Source organism: Aptenodytes forsteri, unplaced genomic scaffold (assembly GCF_000699145.1).
Source record: "Aptenodytes forsteri isolate BGI_AS27 unplaced genomic scaffold, ASM69914v1 Scaffold255, whole genome shotgun sequence".
NCBI classification, from domain to species: domain Eukaryota; kingdom Metazoa; phylum Chordata; class Aves; order Sphenisciformes; family Spheniscidae; genus Aptenodytes; species Aptenodytes forsteri.
In genome coordinates, this window is record NW_008794888.1 from 8,166,736 (window position 1) to 8,193,599 (window position 26,864).

At 35.9% G+C, this 26,864-nt stretch overlaps 1 protein-coding gene across 2 annotated transcripts in view; it reads left to right on the plus strand.

Moving 5' to 3' along the window:
* The window catches only part of PTPN4 (protein tyrosine phosphatase, non-receptor type 4), a 77,825-nt gene extending 53,483 nt beyond the window's left edge, over positions 1-24,342 (plus strand). For both annotated transcript variants that reach the window (XM_009274979.2, XM_009274978.2), the window contains 11 exons: positions 1,609-1,692; positions 1,778-1,834; positions 3,228-3,384; positions 4,888-5,054; positions 6,517-6,607; positions 6,892-6,953; positions 7,747-7,893; positions 10,138-10,266; positions 11,751-11,899; positions 15,041-15,176; positions 17,739-24,342. In XM_009274979.2, coding sequence (XP_009273254.1) covers positions 1,609-1,692; positions 1,778-1,834; positions 3,228-3,384; positions 4,888-5,054; positions 6,517-6,607; positions 6,892-6,953; positions 7,747-7,893; positions 10,138-10,266; positions 11,751-11,899; positions 15,041-15,176; positions 17,739-17,825 — 1,266 coding nt within the window. In that variant the 3' untranslated portion in view covers positions 17,826-24,342. The remainder of the gene's footprint in view (positions 1-1,608; positions 1,693-1,777; positions 1,835-3,227; positions 3,385-4,887; positions 5,055-6,516; positions 6,608-6,891; positions 6,954-7,746; positions 7,894-10,137; positions 10,267-11,750; positions 11,900-15,040; positions 15,177-17,738) is intronic.
* The last annotated feature ends 2,522 nt before the right edge of the window (positions 24,343-26,864 follow it).

The following is a 26,864-nucleotide window of genomic DNA, read 5'->3' on the forward strand; positions in this document are numbered from 1 at the left end:
TGGTTAAACATTGGAACAGGCTGCCCAGGGAAGTGGTTGAGTCACCATCCCTGGAGGGTATTTAAAGACGTGTAGATGAGGCACTTAGGGACATGGTTTAGTGGACATGGAGGTGTTGGGTTGACGGTTGGACTTGATGATCTTAGAGGTCTTTTCCAACCTTAACGATGCTATGATTCTATGTATGGAGAGTCTATTTAGAAAGGTAGTAGGACAGATAGGGAAATGACAACTTTTGACTCCATCTGCAATCCCTAAGTAAGCAGTCTGAGAATGTCCAGAAGTTTTTGAAAACAGGCATGGCCAGGAGTCCCTTCAGTCAAACAGGTTAATGATGATATACAGTGCTCTCTTCAGGTTTTTCATTATAAACTGCTGCTCAAAATAGCCTGTTAAAGCAGGAAATTATTATTCCCTTTTTGCCTGGGGAATGCAATGACACAAATGTTGCCAAATGCTGTAGATGAGCATTTGGTTATTGTTCATTCTGCCCAGGAACCTGAGCCTGGTCTCCTGTGCCAGTGAACATAGGCTAAAATGATTTGCATATGATCAGGCTTCCTAAGCACCCTTCCTTCTCATTAGCATATCTTATGCTGTTACGTTCCTCTCCTTCCCCAAATTTTTCATCTTTTCATTACTCGGGGGGGGGGGGGGGGGGGGGGGGTGTGTGTGTTTTGTTTTAACCAGGAGCTTAAAACACCTGGAATTGAGTTAACTTTCTGAGCCAAGTTGAGCAGACTTCTTTTACCTATTGAACCTGCAGGTTTTGAACTTTCTTACATATAGAAATGTTTGCTTTAATAAGTCTTTTTGTTTTCTTCCTTTGTGAATGAGTCATGCTTTGGCTGTAGTTGGTAACATTGAAAACTTCCTTGAAACAAACTTCTTTAATAATACTTTGCATCCTCACCATAGAAACTATAGAAATACGAGCTAATGTTCAGTCTGTGAAATAAATATTGATGGGAACAAACTAAAAATCACTTCAATGGCACTAAATGGATTTTTCCAGATTAAAAAAGTATCTAGTATTCCCCAGTTTATTGGTAGTTCCTTTAGCAGTGTTGCTGTGATCAGAATGAAACCAGAGAGAAAGAACCTCATACTCCACTACATTGGAAATGGAATAGCGGCTATGCAACCGAGATTTTGTTGCCAAACTTGTTCTTGCTTACTACCATCATATTGCTGTTAATAGAAACAGAAGTATACCTTCAATTACCTTATTTTTCATCATATTACATTCTTCCTGCACGCTTTTCACTGCGGTCTTAATTAAAATGAATTTAAGGAGTTTCCATTTAGTAAACTGTGTTTTCTTAAGACTGCTTGAAGCCAATTAGTCTTTTCTAATGCTGTTTCTTACTTTGAGCTTGCTTTGACAGAACACACTTTTAACTTAGTTATGTCCAGGACCTTTAAATGTGTAACTTTTCCCTTCTATGCAGAACTCAAGATAAGACGTTTGCACTGTTACTTGATGTTTTCTCGAGTGTCCAGGAGCAATTACTTGATGAGGAAACTGCAAAATTACTACATACAATATCCTCAAAGTCTAACTATGAACAAAATATTTATTAATATAATATAATTTTTGTTTACTAGCCCAATGGTGGTGTCCCCCATGACAATCTTGTTATGATCAGAATGAAACCAGATGAAAATGGAAGGTTTGGCTTCAATGTAAAGGTAACAGTACATCTATTCCCTTCAGGTCTATTAAGATTATTTTCTGATATTTGTGATTTATTACTAATTTAATTTCTTTTTAAAGGGGGGATACGATCAGAAGATGCCAGTAATAGTGTCCAGGGTAGCTCCAGGAACACCTGTAAGTTATCAAAAAAACAAACCTGGTAGCAATATCTGTGTATCTTGAAGTATGTATTAAAAACTGTAAATTATTTCATAGCTGCCTGTGAAAATTAGTTTGTGCTATACCATTATACTAACAAAGCAAATTATTTGCAGTAAGAATTTGATGGGGCTACATAACATTTTAAAAAGTTCTTCAATCCTCAAAAACATTTTTTCTTACTGAAACAAAATTTAATTCCTGAAAATTACAGGGAGTTACAGCTGTTCAGTATGCACTGTTTCTTGAGCTATGTCATCCTAAAAATATGTTTACTTTACTACTTTTTTTAAATACAGGCATTCATATAATTTCACATAAATTATATATTGAAAGAGTGTTTTAATATGTTAAAAATAACTAAAATAGCAAATCTCTCTTATTTTAGTGACAGATGTAGCTGAATAAAGCCAAGATTTAGATTAAAATCAGACATCATGAATCATTCATCAGGTCTGATTGTCTGTTCTTACTGGTATTTAGTGACTATCAATAGTGTCTTCAAAGTAGGCACAATATTTTGTCAGTTGATTGCCAAAAATACTGACCTGGTATTCAGCTGACTGGAGTCAGCTCTGTTTATACCTTTTAGAGTGAACCATTTATTTGCTAACATTTAAGAAGTACAGCTTTCTTCTTTTTTTTTTTTAAAAATTTTTTTTTTAAACTATTTGAAACTATTAAAACGTTTGCCAAGAGCATTGTTCTTGTCCCTGTTAATTACTATCTCTGAAATATTTAATAACATAACATAAATAATTTTGGCTGAATGCTGTAAACGTCCTCTGTCTAGGAGGAGGAGAAGATATTTGGTGATGGCACGTGCTCTTTCTTTTCTGCAATGATGTTTAGACCATGATTATAATAATGATTTTCTTATTACCTTATTCCTCTCTTTGGGATTACTGGCATTTGTGCATTGTCTTCGGTCCTTGTCTTACTCTTGCCATTACAGTTGTGATATTTCACACCTGAAGTGTTTAAGCCTGTGAAATTGATTTGAACAAGGCTTTGCCATGTTACTCCGTTCCCTTCAAAGATAAAAACATCCTGCTTTTTAATTGCCTATACAAAATGTGATTCAGAGGAGCTTTCTACTTCAACCAGAGGAGTGGAGTAACAGCTGCTGAAAGACATGTTACAATTACAGTCACCTCCCAGCTGCAAATTGATTTGTTCATGTGAATGGCACTGTCTTATGTATTGTGTAACACTTAAATTTATCATTTGAATACAGCGCGGCAACTATAGCAACTAGGCTGTTAGGATTCAAGTCCCCAAGTATAGTTACTTTAAGTTGCTATTTTAAGGTGAGAAACTGGAAATGGCTTGTTTTACAGATTTATTTTTTTCCCCCCTCACCTTGCAGGCTGATCTCTGTGTCCCTCGTTTGAATGAAGGGGACCAGGTTGTACTGATTAACGGCAGGGATATAGCAGAACATACCCATGATCAAGTTGTTATGTTTATTAAAGCTAGCTGTGAGAGACACTCAGGGGAACTTGTGCTCCTAGTTCGACCCAATGGTGAGTGATTTGTATGTAATAATAAAAAAAATCCACACCTTGCTTTCATATTCTAATCATTTTGTGTGGTGAGATGGAATGCTTAACATCTTTGTAAGAAAGAACTCCCTTCCTTGAAAAGGAATTGCAACAACACAATGTATTGTACAAACCTTGATCGATCCCATACTCTAAGGAGCTGTGCATAACTAAGTGTTGAAAATTAATAGGAAAGTCAGAGATCAAATATTTCTAACAGAGAGCTAATTTAAATTTTGGTCTCACTCTCATTGATAAAATGTCCAGAAAGCTATGTGGATATTGAATGTAGTTTCTGAGGTTGCTGTTATTCTCTTAAGGAAAATAAAAACCAAACACAAACAAACAAAAAACCCGTCACCAAACACCCAGTGTTTGGATGACTTTGGAGGTCGATATATGCAAAATCCTTCCATATGTTTTTAAAACAATCTAGAATGACTGGTAACGTTTCTACTTGAGAAGGCTTAACAGAAGAAAGTGCTAAAAATGCAGTCTAAATAACAGCTTGTGCAGTATATTCATGAAATACACTGTTGGAGCACTGCCAGCAGATGGTCACTGGATTTAATTCTGCTGCACATCCCAATTATAATACAGTTGCAGAGGAAAAAGCAAAATGAAAAATAATGATGTTTAATTGGAATAATTGAAATTACTTTAGGAGAGTACCTCAGCCACCTCATAAACAATTTTTCCGTTATTCACCTATTTGCACTGCCCACTTACTTGTGTTCTCATTCTGTGTGTAAGTTCTCTTGCAGTTTTTGTGTGCTTACTTTCTTTTTCAGATAAAATCGTTAGCTTTGTTTAGAAATTTACTAAAAGAGTTTCCCCTTGTGTGTTGATTAGCTCTGTATTCTGGATAAAAACATTTGAGTTGTAGGAGTTGCCAGTTTCTTCCTTTATGGTCATGGGATATCATTTAAAAACAGGCTTTCGAACAGCATATGTCTGTTATGTGTAGTAGAAGATGCATATTATTTTTCAGTTTATTTATAGGCAGGGCACGCTTACAGCATTGATAGCATTATAATGGCATATATTAATGCCATTTTCTCAAGTGGTCTGCACATCTTGCCCTAATTACTGAAGCCTAAAATCAATTCAAAGTGAATTAAAAGTAAAAATGTAAATGCAACCATAATGACTTCGGAGGCACGATGTGAGAATCTGAGATTAGGGAGTTACATCAGACAAGGTAGGGTATAACGTGAGTTTTGATCAAAATTTTAGCAGTCAGTGATGTGCTTTCGCTTAAAATTACTATTAAACCAAAGAAAATAGTTTTGTCATGGATTATAATGATCAGTAAAGGCTACTTGGCCTTGCTGATGGGGACTAAAATCAGTGTGTTAATAAATGTGGATTTTTCTACAGGAGAAACACTTGTCTTTTTTGCTGTTTTGAATAAATGACTTAGAATTAATTTTACTTGCCAAACAGCATGTTCAGTCAGAGTGTTCATACCTTTATTTGTTATAGCTGTCTATGATGTTGTGGAAGAGAAGCTGGAGAGCGAGCCTGACTTCCAGTACATCCCCGAGAAATCTCCACTTGATAGTGTCCATCAAGATGATAATGCTCTGAGGGAATCCATGATTCAGCTAGCAGAGGGGCTTATCACTGGAACTGTTTTGGCTCAGTTTGATGTGAGTACAGTGTCGCCTGTAGCTGTGTGTAAGTTCCAAGTCTTTTGGGATAGTAATTATTTTAAGCAGAGCAGATTTCAGTTAAATTTCAGTAGAGTCAGCATCTTTTGGCAAAACTATTGTCTTACACTCTCAAAAGAAAAATAACAAAAAAAATCCAATCCTGTATTGTGTGTGCAAACTTATGGCATAGAATAATCCCAATACTAGTTTTTAGTGTTGTTTGTTATAAATAGCTTTATTGATTACTTACAGCTTTTTGTGATTATCAGGGACCTGTGCTAATAAAATACTTTCACAGAGATGAAGATTGAAAAATGTATACCAAAATACGTGTTCTGTACTCAGACCTTCATTCTATATCTAAGTTACTGTTGAAACTGAATGACAGATGAGCTGTTGACATTTTATGGACAATCTCAATGAGGGAAGGTAAAATTACCAATGGAAAATATAACCCTAATCTTAAGGGTTAATGTAACAATGTCTTTTATAAATAGTTGATTTTTTTTTTATGACATATTTCAAAAGAACAGTGCACTTCCTGTGGGGTCCTAAGCTGCTGATAGCTGTAGTCTTTCTTTACCACTGACTTGTGCCTTGATGATATTCCATCTTTAATGCATGAGATCAAAAGACTTAAAGCAGGAAGCGCAGTAGGTTTGTAAAACACAGCAGTGTGAATTCTGTGAATTACTGACCAAATGGAGACTTAGCATTATGTATTACAACGTATATTTATAAAATATATTTATATACTATTCTATAAGAGCTTTGGTAAAATTTACTTTTATATATAGAAAGAAGAGATTTTCTCAAGTGATTTAAAATCCCTCCTTAACCATACATTTTCAGTCTCCCAAACAGGTTCAATGTTTAAAAGTTTTTAAAGTGCTTTTGATTGAACCTGGATCATTTAATCGGTATTGTTTGCAGCACAAGGGTTGTGGCAGTGCGTGGCTAAGGCATAAGAGAGCAGGAACCTCTCAAAGGAGATTTTGTGCAGGAAAAGCACGAGGTAGCCCAGGATGCGCTCTACAGTCATTGAAATGCGGAAGGACATCTGGTAAAAAAAAAAAAAAAAAAAGTGAAACAACTGCAATGTAGGTAGATGCCTATACACAACACAATCTGCTTGCCCCAAATCACCATGTGGAATGTCAGCATCAGTCAATTCCCTTACCAGTATACAATATTGACTTTTCTCTGGATCAGTGTTCTTATGGAAGCTTGAAATTTAATGTTCTGTTTGTCTTTAAACAAATTGTGACGACATCTTGATTATTTTCAGTGATCCCACAGCATAACTAAATTTGTAGTGCTTTTTTTTGAAAAGTATTTTCATGTGTGTTGAAGCTACTGTTGCTCAGTAGTTTATGTTCTAAAAAGTACCTCTAAACAAATAATATACTAACGGGTCTTTTGCATCTATTATGGTCTCACCATTGGTTTTCTCTTTTAGCAACTGTATAGGAAAAAGCCTGGAATGACAATGTCTTGTGCCAGATTACCTCAAAACATTTCCAAAAATAGATACAGAGACATTTCGCCTTGTAAGTATGTGTGTTTGTATATGTGTTCTAAAAGTATTTTACTGTGGTTAGTAAATAAGTAACATCTTTCTAAAATTTTTTCAGATGATGCTACACGGGTTATTTTAAAAAGTAGTATAGGAAAAAGCCTGGAATGACAATGTCTTGTGCCAGATTACCTCAAAACATTTCCAAAAATAGATACAGAGACATTTCGCCTTGTAAGTATGTGTGTTTGTATATGTGTTCTAAAAGTATTTTACTGTGGTTAGTAAATAAGTAACATCTTTCTAAAATTTTTTCAGATGATGCTACACGGGTTATTTTAAAAAGTAATGAAGATTACATCAATGCAAATTATATAAATGTGAGTAGTATTTTTCAAAAGAGCTTCTGACAGTAAGTAGTTTTGCGGTTTTTCAATGGAGAAGTTGATTAAAAAAAAAAAAACATTTTCATAAATCTAGTTCAGACTAGAATGGCTGATAAACCTGTAGTCAGATGGTTTGAAATTTACTGTAAATATACTTATTTGCTAATGCTTTGTGCGGGCGTTTTTATAAATGAAACCAAGAAAAAGAAAAAATGCTAAGAGGAGCTAGCCCTCTATCAGAGGAATTCATTCTTCTTTTCTGATTACTAATGTGGCAGTAGTGTTCAACATCAGTAAAGTTTAATCTGGCAGCACTTTCTTTTACATCTCTTTTTGGTTTTTTTGTTGTTTTTTTTTTTCCCCATTGTCAGTAACAACAAAATTATGGCTACCTACTTTTCCTTTCAGGAGCAAAAAATTAAGATTAAGTTAAATTCCAAGATTAGTATTATAAAAGCTAGTGTCAGAAACCCACAGAGCACGAAATGTTTGCACCTGAATTATTTGCCAGCTGGTCTGTCATTTCTTTTTTTGACCATTAATCTTGATTATGGCAACTACATAACTGTCAGTTAATATGTGAAGTGTACTTGGATCTTTGTAATAATTTTATGTGTGAAACACTTTGAAGAATTTTTATCTGTGCCAATCCATATTTACTAACTTATAATAAATAGAATTAATGTAGTTGATGCTTTTTTAATGTATTAGTTACTAAATACTAAATATCTGATGCCTGACTTACATTTGCTGTACGAATTAAAATAATGACTTTGTCTTCTCTTAGATGGAAATCCCTTCTTCCACAATAATAAACCAGTACATTGCTTGTCAAGGTCCATTACCGAACACTTGTCCTGATTTTTGGCAGATGACTTGGGAACAAGGCTCATCTATGGTTGTAATGTTAACGACTCAAGTTGAACGGGGCAGAGTAAGTAAAAGATTCCTTAAATACTACTTGCATAACCTTCTAAAAATCTGTTGGTGATTAGCCTTTAAAAGATTAGAGGAATATACTGTTATGACATATAATATGACAAGGGGGAATGGCTTTAAACTGAAGGGGGGTAGATTGAGACTAGATATAAGGAAGAAATTTTTTACGCTGAGGGTGGTGAAGCACTGGCACAGGTTGCCCAGAGAGGTGGTGGATGCCCCATCCCTGGAAACATTCAAGGTCAGGCTGGACGGGGCTCTGAGCAACCTGATCTAGTTGAAGATGTCCCTGCCCACGGCAGGGGGGTTGGACTAGATGACCTTTAGAGGTCCCTTCCAACCCAAACTATTCTATGAGTCTATGACTTTTTTTTCATAAGGGCAGTGCATTCCTAGTTCCGTTGCAATGATGACTCTTAGATTTTAAACATCCTTATATTGTTAATGTAGCTAATATTTAAACTTTGTTCAGTTCTGAAATACATTGAAGTCTTCACCTATTTCTTACAGTATTTTTAGGCTTCTTTGTTTGATTCTTTATTGTAAAGTAAAAAGCAAGCAGAATTTACCTTTGTAGGATTTTTTTTCTCTAAACTTCAAATGAAGGAACTCCAAGAAGTTTCATCAGTTTTTTTAGATTAGTTCTTTGATACGTAGAGAGATTAGTTTTTTAAGGCAGCCTAACACAGCTTTGTAGTGTTAAGATCCCATGCCTGGGTGGCTGTCTTTAAGAGAATCCTTGATAAGCTTGAAATCTAAAATTTTTCATAAAATGTTCTTCTGTGGCTACAAAAATTTGTTTAATCCTATGAAAGAATCATTGTCCTCTAAGTCATTTGCATACAAAAATGTGTAAAAAAAATTTAGAGTTATAAATTACTTTTTTGCTTTTGTTTCTTTTTTTTAAGCTACGGTTTCTCCTTAATAGCTTTGTTTATTATGCATCTTTGTCCTTTGGAGACAGGCAAAACAATCAAATCTGGTCATACACACAGTGTAATTGCAGAGTTACTGGGTTTATAGTCTGGACCATTCACAGTAGCTGAGTGTGTGACAGAAATGACAGTCTGGAATAATAGTTTAGTGGAATTTCTCCACATTCAGGATTTCTTTTGAAGATGGATTTATAGTAGGTTGTGGGTGTTCTGATCAACTCAGACTGTAGTTCAGCTGTGTGTCTATATTCTAACTTTTTAATAACCATATATTTGCTGGGAGGTCAGGCCTCTAAATATAATTAAAATAATTGAAGGGGAGTTGCAGTGTTTTTAAAGCATTTTTCGGTGACTCAATGTTAGCATGATGCTGCCTGCTCCCAAATGAACATGATTAGAGGGAATTTCAGTACAAGTGCCCTTTTAATTTGAGGGTTTTTTGCAGATCTGCTAAGAACAGACTTGCAAGAGCAGTTCTCTGAGGTTCCCCCACCCCTTCAATAATGATATTTGTGGAGTTCTTCGGAGAGCTGCTTAATAATGAAATAAAAGGACTTATCTGTCTTATACCCGTAGGCAGACTCCCTGCTCTAAAGCTGATCATGAGGCTACTGACATCACTATCCCACTGCATGCCGGGATGTCTCAGTGGAGCAGGAAGTCTGCAAATCTGGCTGCTCTTAAAGAATTGCCAGGTGGGTTGGAAAAACAAAAGTACACTTGAGCTGAAATGACCTCTGTAATTAGGTGTTTAAGCAATATATCTGAAAATCTTAGTGTTTGAAGTTTTCATTCACATTTGATTACTTGATCAAGAGTCTTTGAAGTCCACCATCTGCATCCCCCTAACTTCTGCATTAGTTTAGCAACTTTTTTGTTGCTTATCGCTTTTTTTTCCATTTGTTCTTTTCCCATGCGAATGTGCTTTGAGAAGATTAGATTAGGATTTTGGAGGTTAGAAATGTTTATAAAGCAGCATCTTTGTTATTCAAGTGTTAAGATGGAATATTTATAGATACACTTTTTTTAAAAATTGTAATGAAAGTTAAAGGCATCCATCTTCAGTTAAACTATCCTCAAGAGCTGGTGCATGTGTCCTCTTGAAAAGAGAACCAGGAGATCTCTGCGATACCTTGTTTTATAAACAATAATTAGGTAACACAGTCTATTTGGTAAGTAAATTAATAGTGATTACAAAATGATCAAAATAGTCTTTAATGAACAAAGGTATAAGAAACTAAGAGAATGAAAATAATACTTTGTGAATTTAAACACAGGCATCTTTAAAAATGTGTTGACCCTAGGTTAAATGCCATCAGTACTGGCCAGAGCCATCAGGAAGCTCATCGTATGGGAATTTCCAGATTACCTGCCATTCAGAAGAAGGAAATCCTGCTTATGTCTTTCGAGAAATGACGTTGACTAATCTGGAGGTAAAGTCATAATATATATTTTTAAGTATTAATCTGTGGAATCCTCACAGACTAGCTAAAACTTACTTCATGAGACTTTCTTCTCAACTTGGTGGCATATCCACATAAATAGAACTGTTTATTTCTGGAAGCCTTTAGAAAACTACGCATATTGCCATGTACTTACCTAGTATAAATTCTGGTTTTAGAATGATAACAAACCTTTCACTAGCAAAATATCACAAAGATTCGGTTTCCATAATCATATCGGTTTTAAATCACAGAAAAGATTTATTTGTTTTAAAAGTCTTTACTGGTGTCTTTCATGCCCTGGCCAAAGAAAAAGAGTAATTAAAAAAGTTGAGAAACTTGTTATTCCCTTGATGTTTTCAAAAGATGAGACACTAGAGGTATTTCATTATTGCAACTGAAAATCTGTCTTTGTAGAGGCAAACAGTTCTTAATAATTCCATCTTGGAGTATATGTGCAGGTAGATGGAAGATAAATCCTGCTGAGAGGAAGATGAATTGGGATTGGCGACTACGTGTAAACAAGGACCTTCTTGAATATGCATTGCATGATTTTCAGGGCACATGTAGTTTCCAGAGCCTCCCCAGCTAGCATTTCAATCTCAGAAGTGTTTGGAAATGAGTATCTGGAATTTAGTTCATGTACTCATTTCTCACTGCTTGGGTTACCAGATGAGATGCCAGTTTTATAGAGCTGCCTTTTAGTCAGTTTGCAGTTAAAATTCCTTCCCTGTGTCCTGTTCAGACAATTGCTCATTTGTTATCAGCAGTGGAACCTCTGTAAATTGATTCCATGCCTAAAGGTTATTTAAAGTGTGGTAACTCCGGTTCTTTGAAATGCTGCTTTTACACTGATTGTACGGTCTGTCCCCTCCACTAACCAGAGGCAGATTATGTTTGTGATATTAGAGCAAGGAGCAGGAGAGAGTGGAAAACAAAGTCATTGTGCATGTTATGTATAGTACGCTGGATAAAATTCAGAGGTGCAGATAAAGCTAAAACAATGCTGCTGTTCACACGGGGTCTGAAGGAAAGCTATTACGTCTGAAAGTCCTGCCCCTCCCCTCCCTACCCTGGTTCTGTCATTTGATCTAGTAAGATAGTACCTCTTTCTGTTAAATTTGTTTTGCTAAAAATTTGACCACCACCTTGTACATCTGGTGTTCAGATAGATCGTTGGTATCCCTGGAACTGCTTTGCTATTACATGGTGTGTAATTTTTTTAACCTGTTGAAGATGTAAACATTTGTGGATTGCTTTTTTTGTTTTTAAGAAAAAAAAATGTAATGATAAAATCCAGGATGAGCAATGATTAACACTAATAAAGTGCTGCTAGTTGCCTGAAGCCACTTTTATTGTGGGTACAAGTTGCTGTAAATGTACCATTGATTTTTTTTTTATTATTATTATTTTTGGTGTTTTTCTTTTTAATGGGACCTGAATTACCTTTGAATAAACTTCGTGTTTCTGATTAGAAAGAGGAAAGCCGCCAACTAACCCAAATCCAGTATATAGCATGGCCTGATCACGGGGTTCCTGATGATTCCAGCGATTTCCTAGATTTTGTGTGTCTTGTGCGAAAGAAGAGGGCTGGCAGAGAAGAACCTGTTGTTGTTCATTGCAGGTATCCATTTTTTTCCAACTTTATTAAATCATCAAACTGAATATTTATCATCAAATAGCTTTTCTGTGCTTTGTTGTTGAAATAAGCATTTAATTGTGTCTGCTTTGGGGGATGACAGGAGAACTCAACATTTAAACAACTACTTAAAATTATAATCACATTTCAATAAGCAAAATTTTGAGTATCTACATGCATTGATCTCTTCAGGAATTTCATTGGTTTTGGTTTGTTTTGTTTACAGTTTAAATGCTTGTGCTAACAGTTTTTATAATAATTCAGGAAAATGGCAAAAGATACTTAGGAACCTTTTCCCCATGGTGACAGTTCTACAAAATTCCAGAATAGCTGTATAAATAATCTGTAGCAGAAAACGTGGGTGGTATATGCAATGATCAAATAAAAGACACTTTCTCTCAAGTCTGCAATCTTAGGCTACGTGATATTTTGATACATACATTAAGATAACACATTTTTCTCAACAATTTACTTTTGTCATGAATTAAAATAACTCTGTTACTCAGATTTTTAGGTACACATGAAATGTGGGGTTTTTGGTTTTTTTGTGCAATAGTTTTTAATAGCATTCTACATTCCTATAGTAAATTTCCAAGTCTTAATCCTTTAAAATACCTAATTAGTAAACTATAATAATGCATAATGCCACAAATGTCTTCAAATGAACATGTGCTATACCAATTCTTGGTGAGCAGTTCTGTGAATAAAATTTGACCTCTAAATTCCCAAATACTCCCCAGACAGTCAGTGTTCCTGAGTCAGGTGTGCATTGTTCCTGTTTCAGAGAAAAGCTGAGAAGTTTACGGGATAAAATAAATTTAAAGACTATCTAATCTACAAGTAAACTAGACTCTTATTGAAGAAGATGAAAGAAAAATGTTTTCTCTTTCTAACACTTTGTGTATCAGAAATTGTATTTAATTGGCTTTGCCATCTCTTCTTCTTTATGCTGGTCAGGGTGAATCTTATTAACTAGAGAAACCAGTACCAGAATGCCACTGTCTTAAATTATATTGTTCCTCAACATTATTGATGTACTTTTGGTTGATATGGTTGTGAACAAATAGTGAAAATATCAGTCAAATACAACTTCTAGAATATAAAGTGTGCAAGTCTGCAGAGACACTGGAACAAAAACTTTGGAGAGTATGAACAGTTTCATTCATCTCAATGAGGCATCAGTTCAGCTCCACACTGATAATTTCAATACCAACATTTATAACAGTTTTATGTTTCACAGAAGAAAAGAGAGGGAGTATCACAGTTCGGCATAATTTACTTGATTGGCCTAACTTGGTGGCTGTTGGGAAGTATAACCAAATTCCACTAATGAGTCAAGCCGAAGGAGCCCAGGAGTTCCTCCATATGGTGCATGCACACTATTTTTAACGTCTTAGTGCAACAAAATGGTGAAACTTGTTTTCAGGACTAAGCCGCCGGCTTTAGTGTGGGGAATCCAAGTAGCTAGTAGAGCAGACTTTTCTTTTGTACAATAGTAGTTTAAAAACAAAACCAAAAAACCCAGAGAGATTCTAAAGCAACAAAAACCTTAAGAAATTGGAAAGGTTTTTGTTATGTTCAACTACTTAAAACACTAGTTTCCAAGCTTGTGTTCATGTGTTTGTTTTTATTTTTACAAGGCTCCTACTAGTTTAGTTGAACAGTTTCTAATTCTTGTTCTAGATGAGAGGGTGAGGCACCCATCCTGTCCATGCCCTTCATGATTTTCATATCCTGTCTCAGTGTTTCCCTCCATCAGTCCATGATTTCTTTTTCCAGGCTGAAGAGTCCTAGCCTACCTGATATTTATTATATGGAAACTCTCACACTTTCCATCATGGTTGTTGCCCTTCTCTGAATCTTTCGAAGTTGTAAAATGAGTCATTAGGTTCTTTGACAGATACTGTTCCTGTTTGGATTTGATAAAGCATTCTGCGTATAAATTCTGTATGTATAAATTCTAGAAATATAAAATGCTACTGAAGAATTTTATATAACCAGCACATTTACGTCTTGTCATAAAATTCTCATGATATCACTGAAATATATAGTAGCTTTAATGCCACCTTCTGGGCAAAGATTTAAAGTAGTAGTTTGGCCAGACTTAATTTGAAGTTATGCTTCAAAATCAGAACAATTAAGTTTCAAAGTTTGGCATGTTTATATTAACTAATTTAGAAACAAACACTTTCATTTATTGACTGAAATACTAGTTGTATGAGTTGAGATAATGCTGGTGTTTGAAAATACGGATTTGGTCCTGTATTCAAATATGGAGAAACATTGGTTTTCTATTTCAAAAGTGCAACATAATTTTCTTGAATATGAAAAATTTGAATTTGAAACCGATTATCAAGTTGAAAGTTAAATATTCAGTCTTTGAGGATTGCTACTTGTGGAAAAGTGTATGTATATGTAAAACAATGCAGATAAATCTTTAGATTTGTTTTATTTTTAAGCTAAAGATTATTCATGTAAGCTCTCTTAACAATTTTGCCATTCCGAGATGTATGTGTTATGGTTCTTCCGTGTCTTGAAAGGGATTGCTATTACGTATTCCTTTTCAAACTACACAAGTTAGATCTCTCTTGTACTTTTTAATACTAAGAAAATTATCATTATTGTCATCCTCCAAAGGTTTCTAGTAATTGTTCTATTCCTTATTCTGAAATATGAAGGTATGGATCACTTAAAGAACATAAACATGGTTTTATCAAATCAGCCCAACATTCCAGTAACAGTCATTCCAGCAATGGTCAAACTGACACAAAGTACACAGTGTATGCTAGGTATCTCTCCGTTTTGTTATCATCCTAGGTATCAGTATGGTTTATAACATGATCTGAATAAATATCTGTTTCTAAATTCTGCTCAAGTGAATGGCTGGGTTAAGACACTCCCTCTTCAAAGGATTGACAACTCTGCACTCACTGTTTTTTTGCTCTGTTCAGGCAGGATGGAGGCTTCCAGTGACACAGATGCTATCTGTCTAACCCCTGCCCTAATAGCATGCGAATCATAAAGATCAATCAGTCTCTTCCTTGAGAAGGAAGGTCTTTAAGTATGAACTGTATTTCAGACACTTTGTTTAATTTTCCATTTTGGGTTTTTTGTTGTTGTTTTCAGTGCTGGGATTGGACGGACGGGAGTTCTTATCACTATGGAGACAGCTATGTGTCTCATTGAGTGCAATCAGCCTGTTTATCCATTAGATATTGTAAGAACCATGAGAGATCAAAGAGCCATGATGATCCAAACACCTGTGAGTATCATACTTGCTGTTCTGTGTTGCAGAAGAGTAATTTCCTATTATCTAGTCATATTATTAGATGGATTTTTAATATACTTGCTGTTGATCATATTGCAAAGAGGTCACCTTCACCCAGTGTAGCTGTAGCTTTGGCTCCAGGCAGGAATAAATTGCTAAGGCTATTGGAAAGGAGCAATTTTTTAAATTTCTACAAAGAAAACTTGAAAAAAGCAGCAGCTGTTTCAGGGATACCTGGCAATTAATGTGAAAAAGGGCCAATTTTCAGTAGTGTAAAAACTACTCAGTCGAGAAAGCAGGAGCCTGATTCCAGGTGTTAAGAATGGGAGCAGTGTGAAAGGTAAACACAGAAAGGTCCAAGACATGCAAGAAAAACCTTTAGTGATGCAATGCAGTGATTTTATGTTGCCTTAGTTATAATGAAAACAAGCCTTAACTCTGCCCTGTAGTGACTCAATTAAAGGGAAATAATCAGATAAATAATATTTTTAAAAATCAGTGTAATTAAGTCTGATGCGAGATATATCAAAGTAATTTTAAGTGTATTTAGTCTAAAAAAAGTGAGTTTCTACCAGGATTCTTTTGGTGCTCTCTTCACATTTGATGTATCTTAAGATGCTAGAATTTTTCCTGGATCTATAATGTTTGGGGTTTTTTGAGATAATTGCGATGTTGCTTTAATGTATTATATTTCTGCATTGTAAAAGTTTTAGAACAGATTTAGAAACTTGTTATTTATGTCAGTTAGGTGTTGCATATCTCTGAGAGCAGTTTATGTTTACATTTTTAGAAAATACCTAAAAAGGGTCAAAAGATTGAGTTGTGTTGTCTTTCAAAAAAAAAAAAAAAAAAAAAAAGGCTTGGACTCTTGGTTGTTCCAAGCTTTGACCAGTTCCAGGTTTTTTATTTTTTTTAATCAGTAATCAGTTGTATAGTTTTACTCGTAGTATATAGTGTTTAGAAGAGGAAGTATTTTGAAGGGGAAAAGGCACTAGAACCAGTATCAAATCTCTCCCACAATTACCTGAAGGTAGTTACTCATTGTAGTAATTTTAATGTCCCTGCTGCTGTTCCTCTAATCAAATTTGAATAAACCTTTTGTGTTCTTCAGAGAGTATTCAGACTGACAAAAAGTACATATGGGCCTCCATTTCTAGGTCATCTATCATTCGGTGCTGCTGGCTGGTATTCATGTTCCACTAAAAAAAAGTTGTATTATTCAGCTAGCACAGGAAGAGTGAGGAAGATGATACATGAAAAATAATGAAGGATGGCTCTTGCTGTTTGTGATGACTATACAGTATGAATAGCATACCTCTCTAGCATACACAGAGAGGAAGAGAGTTTTATTAGTAAAGGTAGAAGGTGCAGTGGTAAGGGTTTTGACTATTTTTTCACGGCACGTGCTAAATATCTTCTGGTCTTCTCATTTTTCTTAGAGAAACCAGAATTTTCAAGCTTCAGTGAAACGCAGGTGTTTACTGCATCAGAGGGAGAAGGGATAATAAAAGACTTGAAGTGGTTTTTTTTTAAGATTTCATAAACATATGATTCTATTATAATTTCTCCTTTGGCACTCTTCCTGATTTTGTATATCCTGAAAGATTCACTCGGTGTCCACAAGATGGCCCTATGCATGGGTGTCTGCTGTGCGTACTATGAGAGTTGAGCTCAGTTTCCTTGAGGGAGCACTGGAGGCAAAATAAGTGTTTTACACAAATATGTATGAATTTAACTATTTTAATATACATGCAATAATACAGTAAATAATGATTCTATTACTAAATCTGTTACTGTGCCCGTTTAAGATCTGACATCACTAATTACTGCATACAGAGGGATATTCCACGACACTGAAAAGGCAGGCATGCTGGCTTTCTGACCAGCATAAACATCATTATGCAGTATTCAGTGTTAATTGTGGCGCTTTACAAAACAGTGCTTTTTATTTCATTTTATTTTCATTATATTCTAATTTGATTATTGTTGGGTTTTTTAACTATTACTTGTTTAAAACAAAATAATAGTGGCCTCTGTATGCTGGTGCTAGACTTGAATACATTGCAGAGTTAGACATTATATAATGTTAAGAAACTGGAGTTCTGGCTTTTTAAAACATGAAACAATTTTCTTTTTTATCAAATTCTGAGAGGGAGGTGCCAATAACATGCCAGAATTAATTTAAATATGAAAAAGTGCTTTGAAACTATAGCTTCGAAATCCAAGTGTATAGAAACCTCAGGTCAGTGAAACTTCAGCAATGAAATGAAGAGCAGAAAATTACTAAATAGGTGATGTTGTAATAATAGTACTGGTTTTGTGGGTATGACTTTTGGTATATATTTCAAAGTGCCATTCATCCCATTCTTCTGTTGAGAAACAAGATGTTCTAATATGAAGTTCCGGTGGTTTTGTGTTTCCTAAACTGACTTTGAAGTACAGTTCTTGGCCTGTCAAGAGAATGGGATGAGAACATCTTAGAGGCCTTTTCTGCTTCCAAATGACATGGTTCAATTACATTTCTTTTCAACTTACTGAATCTACTCTTCTTTTCAGAGTCAATACAGATTTGTATGTGAAGCTATTTTGAAGGTGTATGAAGAAGGATTTATTAAACCTTTACAAGCATCACTGCATAAGTAAAGAGCAAAAAAACCTAGGATATCAGTTGAGGAATCCTGTCCTCTGTAATGAACTGGCAGCATTCTTTGTGCCATAATACTGTTTGCAGGAAATGATAGTGAAGTACAGCAAAGAATTGACAAAGAACTTTGAAAAACTTCAGCACTGTTGCACTTTACGTTGAAACAAAATCAGTCTCTGAAACTCTTCTAACCTTCATCTGTTTGAAGACTTTATTTTCGTGCTTTGCTCCGAACAAACCATAAACTGAAAGAACTAATTGTGTTCAGGGTAATCTACGATATTTCATTGTAGTGCCATATTCTGCGCTTCTGGTTGAATTGCTACAAACAAGGCTTGGAATTATTTCACTCTGTTTTACACCCATGTCTCTTAAAATGAAAAACAAATGAAAAAATACACTAAGCCATGGTCTTTTTCCAGTGCTAGGTTTATTTACTATGTACAGACTCTCACTGTTTTGTTTTTTACAACATTAGCAATATTGCCGATACTAGATAGATACACACTGCCTACTGATGCAGCACACTTTGTCCTACACCCTTACTAGAGACCAGCTGGTTGTTAGAGGAAAGCTGGCGTCGGTGTTAACCCAGCAGTAGCTGCATAATGCCCTCTTACCAGCATCTTGTACAAAATAATAACAATAACAATAAAAATTAAAAAAAAAAAAAATAAACAGCATTTCTTTGACACAGCTTGTGTGTCATACACTGGTGTATTCTGATTCGTGTGACTTAAGATTACGTGATGGGAACTAGTGCATGCATTACGTCTTAACCCCTTAAGTGCCTTGAAACTTACAGCGTACATCCAGTGAAAGGCACTCATGATTCTGTGGGGGTGGTATTGTCCTGTCATATTTATCTTAATGGGTTCAGATTTTAAAAACGGCCCTTGGTGCTTGGAATGCGTTACTGCAAGGGGTCATGGAAATACCATTCCCTCTTTCCTTATACAAGTACCTGTGTGCTACTCTCAGTAGCAAAAGCACCTCTGCCAACTTAATGAATGAGCATTGTATGCTGCTGTGTTCTAATTATGTGAAAAATCTGACACATTCCTTCATTCCTTCCAACTAGTAACTTACTAGCAGCTTACTATGAAATGCTGGTAGGTCATTAGAAGCTGATACTTTGTTTTATCCTTATATTGAGAATAGCTGTCTTACTCAATTAGAACATAACTCTTTAATAGCACTGATAGTTGTTGAACTTAAAATCAGATGTGATTTAATTCCATTATCTGCTAACCAATTACTTTTTAAGTCCTCATAGTTGATTTCAAGCCATGTTCGTACAGGTCTGCCTTTTTTTTTTTAATTGTTTGGGTGGGGGGAAGGGAGGAGAACACTATGAAGTTGTCCCAGAACTTTATTTTAATTCCATAATGACCCCAATCACCTTCTGTTATGCTTGTGCAAAATTGTTCCAGTTGGTGTGGGTTGCTTCTTATTTAAGTAGGTAGATTTGTAAGAAATGTCTGATACAGTATCTGAGCTCATTCTAAAGATACATAAATTCCCGGGTTTTTAATATTTTTTGAGTATAGGAGAAACCAAGTCAGAAGCAAGGTATCCAGTGTAATATACTGTAAGAAAAAAAAAATCAGTCACTTCTTTGACTGCCCTGTGACAACATGACTGTGTCCTCTATTTAAAAGTTTTAATTTATTGTATTGGTTTCCTGAAAATGTTTATCCAGTAAATTTTGTTGTAAGCTATATAGAGCATAGAATTAAAATGGAAAGTTCTACGCTAAATAATTTTTAGCTATTGAAGAATTATATTATATAAAATACTGTGTTCTATGGACATTGGAAAGAGATCAGCTATGAACTATTAAGTGAAAAGGGATTCAGGCAAAGTGAAATCCTGGCTTATGACTTAGTAATAATTGTGAAACACAATGCCAAATGGAAGATAGAGTTTTAAATATTTTTAGAAAACAAAATAATATTAGGTGGCCTGTGGCCCTGTTCCTTATATTTCTAGATTTGATGCTTAAATCAATATTATCCCTCAGTGACAAATGAATCTTACAAGAATCTCTGGATCTGATAAACTGAAAAAGAGTAATAAAGTAGCTTTAATCTCAGTTTTATTTTAAGCCATTTGCAACAAAAGAAAATTCTTCTTTAGGAAAGTATAAGCTTTAACTTCCATGTGACGAAATTATTAGCTGAGATGCTGGCTAGTTGGAAGGTTATTTTAAACTGAGCACTTAATGTCTAAAAATTAAAATAATTCATCCATTATATTGAAATAAATTTTCTTCATAGTCAAGTTGTAAATGAAAATAGCATTTGCCCTTTTTTTCTGAGGGAAATCAGAAATGGAGTTTATAGCAACATTATATAGTGTTGGTATGTCACATATTTAAATATTCTTATGTAAAGTTGCCAAAGCAGTTTGAGTTCAAAAGATCCATTTATACCACAATTAAGTGTGGGATATTTATTGGTCGTCTGTCATTACTTTTTTTGATTACAAACACAGGCAAGAATAACAGGTCTCTTCAAAATCTTCCACTGCGCTGACTCAAGCTGATTTGTAGTGTATTAACTAGTTGCACTGGGGAAAAAATTGGAACAAAGTTACTATTCTTAGATAATTGGCCATCAGCGACTCCGTGGCTTTTTGGCTTCTCCAAAGCCAGGATAGTGGTAACCAAAAACTGATTGGGAAAGAGAATAGCATTAAAGCCTTTCTGCACCATAAATCATTCATTCAAATGTTTCTACCTGTTGTGGTATAAATGGCCTTTAAAATATTTTTATATGGCCAAAAAGAAGCAAAACTGCTAAATATTTTACTTTGGGTTATGAAGATCTGTATCATCCTTAAGAGTTTTCTAAGGAAGTTTTTGTATGTTTCATGCTGTACAAAACATGAATGTATCTTTCAGACATAATGACCTATAGACCTATATGTGATTGGTGTTATGACTGTTGGATTTTATGAATAATTATTTTCATACCATTTGATTAGGAAAAATGTTGGGTGGGTGTGGGAAAGAGTATGTTTGTAACACTTCCATGATACAAATCCAGTTTAAAAAAAAAAAGTAGTTTTCATTGTAAATAAGAGCAATATTATGACAATTTTGTGCCAATGTCTGATGTTAAGACTTTTGTTTTCCTTTTAGGTTCAGATTGAAAACTACCACTACCATCTCTTGTTTAAAGTGGATTTCAAGGTTGTTTTTAGTAGAAAGACATGGGGCTCTAGCAGGGGCTTTGAGTGTTTTGGGGGCATTTTTTATTTTTGCTAAGTATGAAATAAGATGCAGGTATTGTTTAATAAACCACCTACAGATTGTCAGCCAAGCCACTTTGAGAAATACTGCTTTACATATACCAGATAACTGAGAGCTGAAGAATTCATTTATCCTGAACTTGGAAGCATTTGGTATTTTAAATAACTTGCAAGTCTTAAGCAGTAAAATACTGCTTTTATGCATTTCATTTTTATGTATTCTCTTCCAGTTATGAAGAAGAGAAAGCCTGATTTTTTTTTCTTTCCTCACTACGTTTCACGCTAGTTGACGTTTCTTCCACATTTCTCTGTTAAATCTTGAAAGCTTATGTCCCATATAGATAAAGCAGTAACACTTCTTCTAGAATATCTGATTACAGTCTGGCACACCATCTATTAGAGAAAGGGTGAGAAAGCAGCTGGGAGATTAAGGGACATGAGGAGTTTGTTATGGAACCCGTGTAGCCGGCAACTTTCCGTGGAGACCTTCCAAAAAGCTTCGTAGTACCCGTGGAAAGGCCAAAATGCAGCGGACCTGCTGCAGTTGCACTGCCCAGGGAGATGGGAAGTAGGGAAGGTCTGGCATAGAGATGCTGGAGCTCCAGGTATGCTGTGGAGCTGAATTATGTGATATTTTTATGCTTCTGCAGTGTGTGTGCAGGTGTGTGGGTGATGTTTGATGGCTCAGGGAATTAGCATGAATATGAAAAACTCTACAGATCCACCAATTTTCAAGCAAAAGCACATTGTCTGATAACGTATGCTGTAGTTTTGACTGTAGAGCCACTATGCAGGCAATTTTTAAGACCCTTAGCCCTCAGGATAAAGGGAGGGATTGGGTTATGGTCCAAATTAAAATTTTGCATATTTGGACTTCCACAAAGTACAGGAATGGTGTCCTCTAATGTCACTTGTAGTCTTTTTGTAGCTCAACACTCAGGTCCCCGGTTGGCTGGATGTATTTGCTAATTTAAGTACCCACCTTTTGTCCTGAGACTGGAAAAGCTCTTTTCCATTGCTACTTTTAGTGCTAGGATCCAATATCAAAATCTGGTAAAAACATATTCATTGATTAGATGTGGATCTTGCATGAAATTGCAGGGGTTATAATTAGTGGGAAGCTGTTACAAGGGAAAAATGGTTTGTTTGTTTCAGTGTTAACTGTTCTGTCCAGTCTCTGTTAATCCCACTGCAGTTATAAATTGAAACTGTTTGTTTTTGTTTTGGTGGGGTTTTTTTTGGTTTAGCAGTCTGCCAGTTTGTTAATCGCTGGATTTTACCTCTGTGCTAGTTGCTACCACGACCGTGCATCTTTACAGTTCATAGGGCTTCTCCAGCTACAAGTTTTTAACTGGTGCATAAGCCGTAAGCTCTGGCTATTGGCTTTGGCATGTTTTGCTCATTGAGAGCTCAGTGGTTAAAATTTGAGATAACTTTTTTTAAAAATGCTGAAATTTTCAGTTTAAAAAATTTCGACTTTTTGATTTCTTTGAACCAATAGCCTCTTGAAAAAAAAAAATTGCCACTAAAAGAGCTATCATTCTGGTCTGCTATAGCATGAACTATGGTTTCACGGACTGGCTGACAGTTTGTTGGTTGTGTTATTTCATATTTAGCAAGCTTACACATTTTAAAGGGTAATTTTTTTTCGAAGTGTTTTGATGTTTGAATAGTAGCACTTTATCTCAAGCTTACTACTGACTGAACTATTGGACAAAATAAATTGGGTTTGGAGAGAGATGCTTAACAGATTTCTGTACAGAGATGATTCAGATTATACCCTGGTACGAATGCTTTCTGTTGTTCCAACCATTTCTGGATTATTGTTCATGTGTTTCTGAGGGACTTTCAGAAAACAGATATTAATAAGATATTAATAATTCTATCATCTCAATTTTCATGTCTTAGAATATAAAGCTTGCATGGGGGGGAGGAAAAAAAAGGTGCAAATAGAAACTACAGGGTACTTGTAAATTTATCTCTGTGATCTCTCTTCGCTAGCTGCAAATTAGCTATGTTTACTGTAAATGTTTCTGCTAAGAATTATTTTTAACATTAGATCAATTACCTGGAAATCAGTATTTTTTTTTTACTTAACTTATTTCAATTTTGATAACTAAAGATAATGCACAACGAAGTTTAAAGAAGTTGTCACCCTTTTACTCCTAGGCCAGGGGCCTAAGACATGAGTGAAAGGGTTCAACAGTTTACATTAAGCTGTTGTTTTCTTTAACTAGAATATATCTGCAAAGACTAGACTATAAACGATCCAGTGCAATTATCTCAGTACATTGGGGCACCACAGTAACAACCCATAATAATCTTACAGGAAAATTAAGGTAAGAAAAGGAAGGTTTTATTTTATCCAGTCTATCCAGATTTGTTTTCCATTTGGTTTGGTTCATTTACCAGTGATCCCATTTTAACCAGTCAATTTGGCAGGGCTGTTTGTGTAAGGTTTGGGGTTTTTTTTTCTGTAACAGGTGCTATACTATGTGTAAATACAAAGGGAAGAATATTATTTAGATCCTTATTAACAATCAGATGGTGGCAATATTTTTTGCTAGTTACTTCTGGTAATTAATTTGCATTTCCAGCTGTGGCTTTCAGTTGTCAAATTTCATCTCAGTTTCATACTGCTGAATGACGGACTGCAAGTGTGAAGTAAATCATCTCAGAGTTGAATTGCTCTTTTGTTGTTTAGACTAACTCTTGTGTATCTTTATTAATGTTGGGGGGATGGGAAGGTTCTTCCCATAAGTAGGCTTTTGCCTATAAATTTGTTTAAAAGCACATGAGGGGGAGGAAAAAAACAAACAAACCCTAAACACAACATCTTGGCTAAACAGCCAGGGTGGTTGATTGAAAATGATGGAAACTTGAAATTGGTCAACACTGGACAATGTGAAAATAAATTCAGCTTTTGTCACTGCAGCTACTGTATGCTTTAAAGGGCCTTATGTATTTGTCCTCATTTTGATAAAATGAAATTTCTTGCCATTAAAATGATACACTAACTTCTACCGAAAACCAGCAGTTCCCAGGATAAATATGCTAATTAACATTTAACAAGTCTTGTTTTAGTCTTAAGTAAAATTTCATTCTATTATGTGAAAAAATGCTGTTATGCATATTTTGTGGATATATTTAATTTCAGTTGACAAATAGTTGTCTAGGTACAGACTTGAAAATATATATATAGTTTACTTGTGGATCTTAATTGTTTAATTGCAAAATAAAGATGTGCTTTAGTAATTTAAAGTTTAATTTTTTTCTGCGATTTTCTTGATACTGTACACATGGTTTTGCTATGCTACTTTTATTACGATTCTGATGGCAGATAATGTTCATCTTGTGTTTCACTTTTTGGCATTGTATGCCATAAACACACCCCTATGGATCGAGCACTAGAAGAGGATGATAAATTATCAGGAGTGAAATTGCTTGGCTACAGAAGCAGCATGAGAGTATCAGCCAAAGTTTTTTACCTGACAATATATACTGCAGTTTTTGCTCTAATGGAAGAATAACTCTTTATTTATCTTTTATACAGTGAGTGTTTTGGAGACAGTGTTCAATAGAGATTATAGTCTGATCACAAAACTTGAGGGCATGAGGAATACTGATGTGACGAACAAAAATTCCAGGTGGAAGTTTGTGATGAAATATTTGCTGCCAAAAAGCGAGGAGATATTCAAAGCAAAAATGGGAAGATGAAAGGATTTAGGAGGCAAGACAAAAATCTCAGGAGGAGTAAGAGTCTAAGAAGAGAGACCGACCCATATGTTCTTAATTTGACTGATTAATTTAGGACTGTAAAGTGAGGACAAGGTGTTTGGATTTGAAGTACAAAAAGATAAACTACTGGGAAAGCATTCAAGGAGAGAAACAGAAGTAAGAAGAGATATTAAGTAGGAAGAGATTTGTTTAAACTGGAATAGGAAGACTGGACAGAAGACAAGTCACAGATACCACAGTTGCATGTGCGTATACTTGGACTGTATCTGAGTAGCAAATAGTGAGGAAGGAGTAGACTGCAGTTACATGAAGAGTAGCAAGAGGCTGGTGTGAAGTAGGAAGAGCAAAAATGAGCAAAAATGTTTGTGTCACTGAAGCTACAGAAAGGGAGCTGGGAATAATGAAGGTTTTGGTGGCGACAAGGGAGCTTGTGAGTGACAAGAATGGAAAGAAGCTCAACTTGAGGAAATAGTTGAAGACAGGCAGAAAATTTAGGGACAGCCTCTAAGAATCAGGTAGTTTATTCTCTGGAATGCTTTGTCCAATAGGAAAATGTGAATTGGCGTAGACCAAGGAGACTGTCATTTATGTGATCGAGATCTCTGCTGAAAACTAAGCATCTTTGTTGTGCGTATGATCAGTTAATTGATCTGCACTGAGTATTCATCAGATACCTGAAAGCCTCCGAGATAAATGATTCCCCCCCCCTTTAAATATAGTAAGATTTTGCATGTTTCTTCTGGGTACCAGGAGCGAGCATAGTCCCTGCTCCTCTGATAAAAAGTATCTCAATCCCTCCCCGTTTTGTGATTTGTGTTCCTGAGTAACCAGGCATGAATGTGAATCTCGCCTTCCCCCTAAGCTTGCTTTGCTCCTTCTGCTTGCGGCAGGAGGATTGCTCTGTTGTCAACCCAGGGGTGCTAAAATAACTGACATTTAATGTTAAAACCAGCCTGTTGCTTAGTCAGCAAATACCGGGCAATTACCTGGCAGCTTTTTTTTGCCATTTCAGCAAATGACATCAAGATAACTCGATGTATATTTGGGCACTGGAGCTGATTTTGCCATAGCAGTGTACTACTGGGTATTTTGTTATGGCAGTTGCTCTGCGTGGCAGGTGAGTGACCGGTTATCTCAGACCGGGTTTCACAGCTGAGTATAGAAAATGCTGCATTATCGTTAGCAAAAGCGGTCCCAATAACAAGCCAAAGTCTCCGCTTTCCCAGACTGCTACATAGACTGGATTCCCAGTTATCCTGGGATTTTGAAGGAGCCTGGCGCTTGTTTACCCAGAGCAGTCTCTCTGTTAGCCAGCACTATACTTTGCAAGCAGAGTTTATATTGCCTTCTGTTTATATTGCCTTTCCTGAGGTTTTCTATTTGGAGATCTCAAAGACTAGCTTGAACACAAATATTTATGTACTCAAAAAATACAGTGAAGTGCAGCCCTTTGTAGCTGCTGTGGCCCTGCCAGTGAGCAGGGCTTTTCTCCTGAGACTGGAGTAACAGGAATTAAAGTATAGATCACGGATAAACCATCCTTGTATTTCCTAAGGACGTGAGATTACAAACTGCATTTTGTCGTCATCTCATTTCAGCCTATAAATACTGTTAGTTTGTAGATGGTTCTGCTTTATTTAGTATATTGCTACAGTTACCCTTTCAGGCAGTGTTTAAAGAGACGATTTTCTTCTAAACTTAATGGTTTAAGAGGGCGTTTGCCTGAGGCTTCTTGTTACTGCTGGCCAGCTGAGGACTCGTTACAGTTCTGGCTGAACAGCTGAGGGAAACTTCCGCTACGCGTTAGCAAAAACTCCAGACATTTGGCGAAATAATTCGACAGCCATCCCGAAGGCTCAAAACGAAGTGCCGCTTCGCTAGAGGGTTTCCCGTTCGCCCCCGTTTTACCACGCGGCCGTTGTCCAGCGCGGCGGCCCGTCTCGCCCTCAGGCCGCTGGTGCCGGTGCTCCTTGCCCCGGCCTCCACGTCGCGGTGGCCGCGGTGCCGGTGCTGGCCCGGGCGGCGCGCGCTGCCTCCCGCCGCCC